Below are 13564 nucleotides of genomic sequence, written 5' to 3' on the forward strand. Positions count from 1 at the left end.
AGCAGGTGCAGGGCCAAAGGGAACTTTACAGTACTGATACTGCCCTTCGTGGTGGCCCATGGGTAGGCAGCATCTTGAGGGCTAGTGTAGGGGGGCTCCAATCCCTCCTGATACCAGAACTGCTGCAATATGTAAATTAATACATTGTAAGGGATGAAATGGTCCGGTCCCAGGTTGAACTTGTCTTGGAGTTCGAGTAACATACAGTGATTTTCATGTATTCAGAGGTCTCCCAATTCAGTGACATCTGCTGTATGTCATGCATGGCCGTGAGGAGATGAAAGCAAGGAGGGGATCAAAGCAGGAGTTTGGGTGCATACAAGTCTCTTTGGTATTTGGCATGTATATACCATTGTCTGCAATGTCCCGCAGTCTCGCGCAGTTTGTGTACTACTCACTGCCACATTACTGAGGCATCAACAAGTGTATTATCTCAGGGACCCGCATGCCTCAAAAAACATCTTCCCTTTCCAGATCCAGGCTCAGCCACCTACCTACCCTCTGCAACTGGGCTGCAGCATAGTATGATTCATAGTTGGGGGCCCCTAAACCACCAGCATTATTGGGACATTTTAGATTACAGAGGGCAATCTGTGTGTCCTGCTCTACCCTCAAATCTGATTGGAGAGAATCTTATGCAAGTCAGTAAATACCTTTCTGCTTAGCTGACCTGGAAGTGCAGAGAAGAAGTAAAGTAATCTAGGGAGGACCAGCATTTTAGATATCATTGTCCTACCCATTGGGGACAGCAGCAAGGACACCCAGAATTTCACAGACTGACGTGTTGATGCTAATAGCCTGCCCAGACTCCCTTCAATTAAGTCAGCATCGAAATGATATCCATTCTCCCCCATGTCTTTAAGGTCTGGACTCTCTGCTCTACGGGAGCACAATGTAGTCCCCATCCCATAAGGGGTCGGAGAGGGAACTGCTTTCTATGAACATTGCTTTCAAGGACTTTCAGAGAATCCATTCTCATTAGATCCACTTAGCCAATAAGTTGGTAGAAGTGTAAAGTTTCCAAGATCCAGTCTAAATACTTTCCCTCATCCAGTTGATTAACCGGCCATAGATATCATGACACATGCATGTATTGCTCTGCTAAGTAGTGCTATACTTACATCTTTATGTGTCATTGCTCAGTGGCACCTGTCTTGTGTACTTAGTTACCCTATTTATTATATGTTTTTTTTTTTAAAGGTTACAGTGTCTCAGACCATTCAGATAGAAAAAAATGCAGTTTGTTAGCGCTTCACATATAGGGAATAGATTTTCAGTCTTTTTTGTTCAATCTTACTCTTGCCTGCGTTTGAATGCCATCTTTACATTACTGTCCCTAGGCCTTCACCTCACCTCACCTCCCAGTCTTCCAGTCATATAGTCCATTCCTCACCTTGTGCTATCTCCTCTGGTCATTGCTGTAATTACTCCAAATCCAGCCCATCTTTCTATGATTCACCCCTGTTTTTGCTTCCCGTTCTCCCACACAGGCTGTACCTAAGAGCCTGACCCTAGGGCCAGCAGACTCTGTGGTGCAGCAGGGCTTTACCTTTAAGCAGGGCTTCCACTGTGCCAAAGCTGTGTGTGACATGGGCTTTACCTTTAAGCAGGGCTTCCACTGTGCCAAAGCTGTGTGTGACATGACCTGACTGGTTGTTAAGTACTGAGGGAATAAGGGTGGCTCCATTCATTTCATATTATGCAACTGCCCAGCCACATTTCTTCTTGGAGTGTTAATAACCACCTATTGATTCTAGCACAAAAGACGGAAATGAAATAATTAATCAAGAATGTTCCAGAAGAACAAGCAGTTTTTACAAATAAGGGCTGGATTGTGCAAACCTTTGAGGTCTCTCACATGAAGCCTTCCCTGGTGACAGTTTCACAATCCCATATAGATGAGATCTCCTCACAGTTGAATCCTTCAGCGCCACCCTGAGCCTCTCAATTGTTGTCCTTGTCCAATAAAGTTTGGTCCATGATCTTTCTCCTGACAGTGTAATTGACTCCTGAGGTGCTAAGAATTCCTAAATTAGGAAAACACATTCTACAAAACAAAACATACGTTGTTTCGTTCAATAGAAGTGTTTGTATCTCCTTATCCTATAAATTAGAATGTACTGTATGGTGGTATGTCATGTTGCCCTCCTTGGGTGCATTTTAAAATATAAACTGAGATTGTGTTTGTCATTTAAATACATTCTCATGCTTCTACTTTTATCTCACCAATTCTAAGAATAAATGCCGCACACTTTTCACCAAGAATGTGCCCCACCAATTACTCAAATGGAAAAACAGAGTGCCTAAAAAAGTTTATTTTTAAAGTATTTATTGGTACATGTGTCATGTATGTTATGTATATAGGGAATTAGAACAACATGTAAAACAATCTTTTTGTACTGTAGATTTGAACAAGAAATAAAAGCAAAAACAATTGTATTACAAATGAAAGACTAAACTCTTGAAGATAGTGGTTTTACTGTTAGGAGAGTAATTCAAAGAATACATGAGTTATAGGGAGAGGCATTAGAATATACATAAATGTATGCACCTAGACACTCTTTAGTTGTATAAATCATGTTTGTCATCTCCATTCATTCACATTATCTTTCTTTAGATTATGTTCCTATCGGACCTCGCTTCTCGAACCTGGTTCTGCAGGCTCTTTTGGTGTTGTTGAAAAAAGCACCCCCACAGGTAAGAGAGTTTGGGAATTCTGTGAGATTGCCATGCTTGTGGCACCGGAGCATTTGTATTTCAGATGACTTGCGGTCCATCACAGCTAATCACTATTTGCGTTTTGTTCTGTCTGTAAAGTTCTTTGTGTTGAACCCGTGCTTTGAAGATTGACTCTGAAAGTTTCTAGTGTTATTGTAACTGTCCTACTTTCTTCCAACCTGAATCACAACTCCTGGAGTTCTCATTTGGGAAATGTTTGAAGTAGAGCTATGACTGGTCTTTCGGAGAGTCAGCCTTTGACTCTGAAGGTAAGCATTACTCATAGGGACACTTTAGTCTGTTATTTTGAAGGTTTTGAGGAGTGAGGCACCTTAGAAGCTTACGATGGACTTAATTCTGTCCTCTGCAGCTGTGATACTGTTCAGCAGTCTGCTCCATAGGCAGTGGTCAATGACATTTTTCACTGATGATCACTCTTCTACTGTTTAAATGTATTTAGTGCGAGTGGGCAGACAGCAGAGTGCTGCAGTGGAGGAACGTCTTCCTCATACAGACCCAGTAGGAAAAAAAGTGAATGTAGGCAGCAGATTACCACCAACTTAATAACTGAATTTCCCTTTGACGCGATCAATTACATTTTAAGGGGTCTGCAGGGGATGGGGTAGAAATGTGACTAATGGATTGCGACCTTAAAGCTTCCTTTTTAGGTCCCCTGTTAATTTCCCAAACTGGAACAATATGCCATAATGCAATAGAACTAACCTAACCTTAGTGCACGAGGGGTGAAGCATTCAACAAGAGAGATGCTACAAATGAACAGAAAGAAGGATGAAGATATGATTAATGGGAAATCTATCATAAACTGCAGATGCCTGGATATTGTGGCCATCTCTTTTTTTTTGCCAAGGTAGGTTCTACTTTGTATACTTACTTGTATGTAACTCTGCCTCTGTCTGGTAGAGTTCACAAATCAAACAAAAGACCAACCTTTAATGTTACATCGTCAAAGGTGTATTTCCATTTAAATTACTTTGGACAATTAAGGTAGTGCAATAATGGACCTTTAGGCTCACTGTGTTCCAGTGGGTCTTATTAACTTCTTAAAATACAGATGTAAAATGTGCAATAGTCATGATTTCACACAAAAAAAGTGTATGTAATTAGAAATTACTTAATGTTCTGTTTTTCATACTTTGTCCACCATTTTTGTAAGAGGCGCTTTACCCGTAAACAAATGTGTTTTTCACTGATTATACATCTCTTCATCGATTTCTATATACCATCACTCCAGCTACATGCATGGTGTGTGCTAAAACCACTGACTTCCCACCCCTCTTAACCATTTGGGATATACCCCTTTCCTTGGCAACACATCTTGCTTTTCGAATTATCTATGAATCTCTATTGTATTCCCTTTATCATTTTAGCAGATTTAATTAATTACGCATTGTCATAATATTTCTGCATCATATATCTTTATTGATGGTCATAAACACTATAATAATTCCTCTCTTCCTACGTGAAATTCTTTATTCATGTGGAATGCATTTTAAAATCATTTTGGTTGTTTATATCCAACCAATTTCATGATGTGATCGTCTATCAGAGGCTAACTTTATTTTTCTGGGAGAATACAATGACTCTGAATGCCAATTTCAAACCTACATTGCAGGATTTTGTGCAGAAAGGTGAAAATGTGGGAAGGGAAATATACATTGTACCCTGATAGGCTTTCATTGTAAAGAATGAAACCAGGTGCTGTGCCTCTAAGACTCCCTGAAGGTTCTCCACCCACAGTGCACCCTACTAGAAGTTTGACTCAAAGAGCCAGTTCTTTTTTACTGCTCATTTGAGCAGGACATTGAGAGCACGTGAGGTTTTGAACCTTGGTGTTTTTCTAATTAATGTCAAACTTTTTGCAGCTTTAACAGCTTGACTTGATGTTTTTAGACTTTTTCTGTCATTCAATACCAAAACATCAGGATTCTTGAGAAGTGTTTTCCTCAAAATGTTTTTTCTTTCCCAGATGTGCCCTTCTTGAGGCAGGAAAAAGGGAGTGTCAGACTCACGCGAGCTCTGTGTGGTGTTTCTCAAAGCACCATATAGTGAAAGACTGACCTCTGCACTAAGGTCAAAACATACACTTAAAGATCAAGAAGGCATCAGGTTAGATAATCCTCATAGAAGACATGAAAAAGGAGGAGGAACTAAAGAAAAAGAGTTTTGTCTTCTCCTGTGCCCCGTGAAAATCAGCCTGTTAACGGAGGCTCCTACAGAAGGAAATCAAAAGAAAAATCATCTGCTCTAAAAAGACATCAACATTGTTCTTAATGTCATTCTGGCTTGGAGTTGAAGGTATCGACGTTGATGTTGAGGGCATCACCCCCAACTTGTACACCTTCTAAAGAGAGCACAATGCCAGGAAAAAGGAGTTGAGATCACCATCAAAAAAGTCATTGATCGACATCGAAACATAGGCATCATTCAGCTTCGAAAAAAGAATCACCAACAATGTTGAAGACATTCCATCGTTCTCCATCAAGGATTCTCACATCTAGTAGACAGGACCACAGTCGTTGATCGCCATCTCCATTGGCATCGAGAAGGTTGCAATTCAAGCCAACCATGTCGGGACCACCATCCCAGTCTATAGCTTCACTGCATTCTATTGTTTCGCTACATTTTCCGCATATATCTACCCCCCTAAAATGAGTGGGAAAACTCCCAGATTTTCCTCTTCATTATTTGGTACAGTACCTAAAAAGAAATAGACTTCATCAAACCCTATCTTTGCTGCCTCCAAAGCAATTATGCCAGATCATCATCCTCTGCCTTCAATGTCTATAAAACTAAATATGCTCTTTGAAGATCACTGTAGGAGAGTAGGGTCTGCTTTCTATGTTCACCCCCACTTTTTTGCTTTACTGGTTTTCGACTTAGATGTGGCTGTGGGCCTGCTAATCAGACCCACAGCCCTGCTGTTCTCTCTCTAAATTAATACTATGCACTTTAGGTGCATAACCCATTTGGATAGGATCACCTTATTGGCCCCTGTACAGTGTACCTTAGGTACCCAGGGCATGGGTGTACCCTAGGCCTACCAGGGGCTCCAGCATGTATTATGCCACCCCTGGCCTGGCCTGGCCTTCCATTATGACACAACTGGCTGATCACTCAGCTGGGGCAAGGTCGTGTAATCACCCCTTGCTGAGGTGTAGTATTCCTATACCTATCTTATATATAGACACATGTGTACCTATCAGTCACTCCTATGGCAGGCCTTAACAATCCTGGAGGCAGAGTGCTTGGTAACATGTGGGATGGTGCTCTAGCATGAGCTGAGCCTGTCTGCATCTTTCGGAACCATGTCCTTGTAGCTGTTCTATGATATAGCCTACCATATACTCTTAAAGTGCCTTATAATCTTAAACGGTTATGGTAACTATGGTTTGCCTTTATCAAAACATGTCGTGTAAGGTGTCTAACACTTTGGAATAATCCCCCCATCCCATTTCTGGGGATGAGGATATTATCCCTCCCTTCTAGAGGGAGAAGACATGTTAAAACCTACTTACCCGGTTAAAGTTAACCAGAGCCCCAGCATCACAAAATGGATGCTGCTGCCACAACACAAGTCTGACCTCCTGCTGCTAGGAGTGATCCCGGCACGGGAGGCTTGGACAATAGGTTTCCTGCCTTGGGAGGTGCGAGCACCACCCCAGACAGGCCTTAGTGTATTGGGGCAGGGAGGGATGAAAGAAACGAGACACTGCCTGGGGCACACAAGGTGTCCCATGCATAGTCCAGTTCAAACCGGTGCTGGGGCACTCCAGCCCCAGTCCTGGCGCGAAACTGGACAAAGGGAAGGGGGTGTAACCACCCCCCTCCCAGGTCCCACCCATAAGGCGTGACCTAGCAGGTAACCCAGCCCCCTAGATTAGTATAAGAGTGGTAGCTGGGCCCCAGGAGATCAGATTATCCTGAACCTGCAACTTGAACAGAAACTCTGGACCTTCGACATTCGACGAAAGAAGAAGACTGAAGAATCTCCCTTGTGGCCAAGGAGTGGCTACCCTGTGCAAACAGGCACCATCAAGAGATTTACCCTTTGCTTTGCTGAAGTCCTACGAGGGACCGACTGCAGAGCCCGACCAGAGCCTTGACTTCCAGACTTCTCCGACCCTGATCCACATCCACAGCCGAGCTGAGATCCGTGGAGGCGACGAGAGACGTGGGACCGGCTACCTGGGAAAAGTGGCGAGTATCTTCCAGCGCAGCTTCTGAGGCACCCTCGAAGTTGTGCACCGGGGATTGAGAAGCCCCAACCCCAAGCACCATCTGCACCGAAGATCAGCCCCCCACACTCCACGAGTCCTGCGTGGGGCCCTTCTGCATTTTCCTGCTTGCCACGTCTGTCCGGTTGCTTGCCCGTTGGCTAGCGGCCTTTGCGACGACACACCTTTGAATTTCCACTGCTGGTTTGGCTCCTCCAGACTGGCTCCTGCTCCTCTGCAAAAGAGAAGCGCCCCAGACCTTCCTGGTCTGCACCAGAAGCAAGTCCTCCATTCTTCGTGGGTTCCGCTTGCCAAGGCTTGGTGAGTCCTAGTTCGACTTCGACGCCGCCGACAGCAAGAGCCTTCGTGGGACAGCTCGCCTCCTGGTCGTCCTCGACGTCTCCTGGTACCCGTGGCTGCTGCGACAAGCTTCACCTCTTCACCTGCAATCTCCCGACATCGCCTGGTTCCTTCCTGGTTCCACGTGGTCACTGGCTAGTGACCCTGACTCTGTCCCTTCTGCTTGCAGGTATCCTTCCTTCTTGATCCCGGCCTTGGGATCCACCGGACACTCTTCACTGACTGCCTGTCAGCAACTTTCCTTCAGGCATCCATAGAAGTCCAGGACGAAACCCGACGCAAGTTCACACCTATGCACCCGCAGCCCGTGGGCTAGGTAACTTGGGGACTTAGGTGCTCACAAAGGTATTGACTATCCTAGGGTCTAGTTTCCGAGTCTCGACTTTCTAGCTATACCAGAAGTGTCCTAAAACTGCTTATTTCAGAACTGTACTATTTCTATCGATTATACGCATTACGCGTGAGTGTTTCCACTCTGCACCTGAATCCCGTGGGCCTCCCACTTCCTAACCTTGGGTAGTGTAGTGTAGCCCCAGCGATTCCCTAGGCCTAGCCCTATCCTATTTCCGTGACAGTGGTCCTTATACCACTTCTTTAGTATATGGTTTGCGTGGCCCCTAGAGCCTAACTGTATTACTTACCTGTGTGACTTAATGTATGCTTGAATAAGACTGTGTTGTACTTACCTCGAATCTCATAAAGAGTGCTGAGGGTTTGACTAGAATAAATACACTTTAGTTTATATATATATATCTGTTGTGGTGTCCTTTCATTTGGTATTCAAGGGATTATATATGGTATAACAGCTGGCTTCACATGCCATTCAGAGTTTAGCCTAAGACTGCTCTTGTCCATGCTACCACTAGGATAGCTGGTCTATAAGGTTGACTTTACAACCAATCACCATAAGGGCTGTTTGGACTGATATAAGGTGTACACTAGAACTAGTGACATCATACATCAGGCCAACTTCTCACAATCACTACAAAAGCATCTACAATCACTAAACCTATCGCCTAGAATGGCTTCAAGGCAAACATCAATGTTGTCGATAAGGAAAAGAATAGACTCCTACTCATTTGCTAAGCCATTCTCCAAAAAGGAAAAGACCCAGATCTCTAACATCTATTTTTTTTCTACCATTGGATGACATCACCACTGTCCAAGAGGTAGTGGCTAGAGGGGCTGCTACAGAGGGGCATCACAACCTAATGTTTTAGTTATAATTGAAAAACTGCAAAATAGAGCAGCCCCTGAGCCTCTTTTACTCTTGGTTACAGGCTTACTAGACATAGCTGAGGAACAATGTGTAATGCCTGGCATTGTTAAAGCGTTACAACAAACAAATGATGGACGGAATGCTGACTATGCAGACATTCTCCCCCAGTCAAGAGATCTGGGTTAAATCCATCGTTCTTTTGCCCACTACGCCACCCCAGTTTAGACATGGCCATATGCAAATCAGTCTTTACCCTGTGCCTCATGGGAACAGTCCAGCCCGAACTGCCAAGCCATGTCTTCCCTGGACCGGAATCAAGCATCCTAGGACCGGTTTCTGGCTATCAGCCGTCATCAGCCAGGATAGCTTGACTCCAGTGGCGTAGTGAGCACGGGTCCCACGTCTGGGAATACCCATCCCACTTAGGGCGAAAAGCGTTACAACAAACAAATGATGGACGGAATGCTGACAATGCAGACATTCTCCCCCAGTCAAGAGATCTGGGTTAAATCCATCGTTCTTTTGCCCACTACGCCACCCCAGTTTAGACATGGCCATATGCAAATCAGTCTTGACCCTGTGCCTCATGGGAACAGTCCAGCCCGAACTGCCAAGCCATGTCTTCCCTGGACCGGAATCAAGCATCCTACGACCGGTTTCTGGCTATCAGCCGTCCTCAGCCAGGATAGCTTGACTCCAGTGGCGTAGTGAGCACGGGTCCCACGTCTGGGAATACCCATCCCACTTAGGGCGAAAAGCGTTACAACAAACAAATGATGGACGGAATGCTGATAATGCAGACATTCTCCCCCAGTCAAGAGATCTGGGTTAAATCCATCGTTCTTTTGCCCACTACGCCACCCCAGTTTAGACATGGCCATATGCAAATCAGTCTTGACCCTGTGCCTCATGGGAACAGTCCAGCCCGAACTGCCAAGCCATGTCTTCCCTGGACCGGAATCAAGCATCCTAGGACCGGTTTCAGGCTATCAACCGTCATCAGCCAGGATAGCTTGACTCCAGTGGCGTAGTGAGCACGGGTCCCACGTCTGGGAATACCCATCCCACTTAGGGCGAAAAGCGTTACAACAAACAAATGATGGACGGAATGCTGACAATGCAGACATTCTCCCCCAGTCAAGAGATCTGGGTTAAATCCATCGTTCTTTTGCCCACTACGCCACCCCAGTTTAGACATGGCCATATGCAAATCAGTCTTGACCCTGTGCCTCATGGGAACAGTCCAGCCCGAACTGCCAAGCCATGTCTTCCCTGGACCGGAATCAAGCATCCTAGGACCGGTTTCTGGCTATCAGCCGTCATCAGCCAGGATAGCTTGACTCCAGTGGCGTAGTGAGCAGGGGTCCCACGTCTGGGAATACCCATCCCACTTAGGGCGAAAAGCGTTACAACAAACAAATGATGGACGGAATGCTGACAATGCAGACATTCTACCCCAGTCAAGAGATCTGGGTTAAATCCATCGTTCTTTTGCCCACTACGCCACCCCAGTTTAGACATGGCCATATGCAAATCAGTCTTTACCCTGTGCCTCATGGGAACAGTCCAGCCCGAACTGCCAAGCCATGTCTTCCCTGGACCGGAATCAAGCATCCTAGGACCGGTTTCTGGCCATCAGCCGTCATCAGCCAGGATAGCTTGACTCCAGTGGCGTAGTGAGCACGGGTCCCACGTCTGGGAATACCCATCCCACTTAGGGCGAAAAGCGTTACAACAAACAAATGATGGACGGAATGCTGACAATGCAGACATTCTCCCCCAGTCAAGAGATCTGGGTTAAATCCATCGTTCTTTTGCCCACTACGCCACCCCAGTTTAGACATGGCCATATGCAAATCAGTCTTGACCCTGTGCCTCATGGGAACAGTCCAGCCCGAACTGCCAAGCCATGTCTTCCCTGGACCGGAATCAAGCATCCTAGGACCGGTTTCAGGCTATCAACCGTCATCAGCCAGGATAGCTTGACTCCAGTGGCGTAGTGAGCACGGGTCCAACGTCTGGGAATACCCATCCCACTTAGGGCGAAAAGCGTTACAACAAACAAATGATGGACGGAATGCTGACAATGCAGACATTCTCCCCCAGTCAAGAGATCTGGGTTAAATCCATCGTTCTTTTGCCCACTACGCCACCCCAGTTTAGACATGGCCATATGCAAATCAGTCTTGACCCTGTGCCTCATGGGAACAGTCCAGCCAGAATTGCCAAGCCATATCTTCCCTGGACTGGAAACAAGCATCCATGGACCGGTTTCGTGCTAGCAGCCCTGATCAGCCAGGTTAGCTTGAATCCAGTGGCAAAGTGAGCAAGGGACCCACGTCTTGGCATACGCTGCTAACTTAGGGAGAACAAAGCAAAAACAGAGAGATGATGGACGGAGTGCTGAAAGTTTTCAAACACTCACCCCCAGTCACAGATCTGGGTTGAATCCATCATTCTTTAGCTCACTTTGCCAACCCAGTTCAGACACAGCTATATGCAAATCAGTCTTGACCCTGTGCCTCATGGGAAAAGTCCAGCCAGAATTGCCAAGCCATGTCTTCCCTGGACCGGAAACAAGCATCCTGGGACCGGTTTCGGGCTAGCAGCCCTCATCAGCCAGGCCAGCTTGAATACAGTGGCAAAAGGAGCAAGGGACCCACGTCTGGGCATACCCTGCCAACGTAGGGCGAACAAAGCAAACACAAAGAGCTGATGGACGGAGTGCTGAAACTTTTAAAACACTCACCCCCAGTCACAGATCTGGGTTGAATCCATCATTCTTTAGCTCACTTTCCACCCCATTTCCCTTATTGCCCAGCGCCTGGCAGGATATTTAAATGTCTGGGCTGACAAACTCAACCGTTGTTGCTTATGGTGTGATCTTTTCACCCTCGCAGAGTACGGGCAATGTGCCGCTTTTGCACATTAGTTTCCAAGGCAGTTCTCCCTTGTATGCACCTTCCTTTTCAATGGGGGCTAAGGACTCCTGTATGCCTTTCCGCCCTTACCTCCAGAGTGCTGAAAAAGATTAAGAGAAACCAGGCCCAAGTCCTCCTATTGGCTCCGGACTAAGCAAGGATAGTGTGGGACCCGGAACTTCTGGTCATGAGCATTTGTCCTCCAATCGGGTTGCCCCTTAAGGAAGACCTCCTGTGGCAGTAGCAGGGTCATGTCCTGCATCCGAGCCTGCACAACCTGCATCTGAGTACGTACGGTGACAGTTGATGGTTTTGATCGTCCTGCCGAAATGGTTGGTGTCATCTTGGCAGCCAGGCATCCATCCACCAAAACAATATATGCAGGGCACTAGGAGAAGTTTCTTTCCTGGTGGCCTTTGCACAATGTCCAACCATTAGATGCAAAGTTGTCTGACATCTTGGTGTTTAGTCTGTCTTAAGCCCTGCAAAACCTTGTAGTCACCACAGTTAGGGGTTATCTTTTGGCCTTTTTACGTTTGCCATATCAGCCATCACTTTTCAAATCCCTTGTTGTGATGCGTTTCTTGAAAGGGCTAATCCACATGCTTCTACCAACACCTTTTGTTATGCCACAGTGTGACCTTAATGTGGTTCTCATTTACCTGATGTGCACTTCCTTTGAACCAATACACAGCTGTCCTCTACGCCTGCTAACCATCAAGATGGTGTTCTTTATCTCTATTACATCTCCGTGTGAACTCCAGGCTCTGCCCTTCTAACAGCTATATACATTGTTGTTGCTACAAGATCACCCGCAGGGACTTCGCCAATGGAATCGGAGGAGGAATAGCCATCATCTACAAGTCCACCCTCAAGGTCACCACCCACGCAGACGACACCCTCAACACCGCCGAACACCTGCACTTCCGGATCCACACCGACCCCCGGACCCCGGGCTCAGTTCAGCGGCTCCATCGCCGACCTCGCCAGCACCCACGCACTCGCCTCCACGGACTACATCCTCCTCGGGGACCTGAATTTCCACCTCGAGAACAACAACGACGCCAACCTCGGCCTCAGACAACTCGTCACCGCACCCACCCACGCCGCAGGCCACACGATGGACGCCGTCTTCTCCACAAGCACCCACATCACCTTCAACCACACCTCCAAACCCCACTGGACTGACCACCGCTGCATCCACTTCACCTTCAAAAAACCAACCACACACCATCGCACCCAACAGCTGCCGTGCCGCTGCTGGAACAAAGTCACCGAAGACCAGCTGACCACCACCCTCGCCCAGAACCCACCTATCAACCCACCTATCAACCCCACCTGCCCTGACGCCGCAGCCCGCAACCTCAGACAGTGGATCGACGACTGCGCCAACACCCTCGCCCCACTCAAGAGTCCAACCCACAGCCACGCCAGCAGGAGAGCTACCTGGTTCACCGACGAGTTCCTGACCTCCAAACGCGCCTGCCGTAAGCTGAAGAAGAAATGGCTCCACGAACGAACGCCAGAAAACCACGCAGCCCACAAGGACCCCACCCGCAGACATCACGACCTCATCAGACTAGCCAAGAGATCCTACTTCAAAGACCGCCTGGATAACAACGCGCACAACAGCAAAGAGCTCTTCCGCATCGTGAAAGAACTCTCCAATCCTGACGCCAGCGCCAACATCATCCCGCCCTCACAAGAACTGTGCGACTCTCTGGCCATCTTCTTCCACCGCAAGATCGCTGACATCCACGACAGCTTCAACTCCACGACCGCTCCAACGATGCATGACTAACACCCCCCCCCCCCCCCCCCCCCGCGATCACTAACAGCGCCAACCGCCTGACCTCCTGGGCCAACACCAACGACGACGAGACACGCAAGATCATGAACTCCATCCACTCAGGATCCCATGCCCACACCACGTATTCAACAAAGCAGATGCGGCCATCGCACCCCAACTACGGAAGGTCATCAACATCTCCTTCGAAAAAGCGACATTTCCGGAAAGCTGGAAGCACGCCGAAATAAACGCCCTCCTCAAAAAACCCAAGGCGGACCCCAAGGACCTCAAGAACTTCCGACCCATCTCCCTGCTCCCGTTC

General features: G+C 47.1%; 1 protein-coding gene across 4 annotated transcripts in view; it reads left to right on the forward strand.

Moving 5' to 3' along the window:
- The window catches only part of LOC146869886 (vesicle-fusing ATPase), a 1522848-nt gene that overhangs the window by 1316880 nt on the left and 192404 nt on the right, over window positions 1-13564 (forward strand). For all 4 annotated transcript variants that reach the window (XM_085623863.1, XM_085623829.1, XM_085623831.1 and 1 more), the window contains one exon: window positions 2618-2697. In XM_085623863.1, the coding sequence (XP_085479989.1) occupies window positions 2618-2697 (80 nt within the window). The remainder of the gene's footprint in view (window positions 1-2617; window positions 2698-13564) is intronic.

Source organism: Triturus cristatus, chromosome 1_1, assembly GCF_964204655.1.
Source record: "Triturus cristatus chromosome 1_1, aTriCri1.1, whole genome shotgun sequence".
Lineage (NCBI taxonomy): Eukaryota > Metazoa > Chordata > Amphibia > Caudata > Salamandridae > Triturus > Triturus cristatus.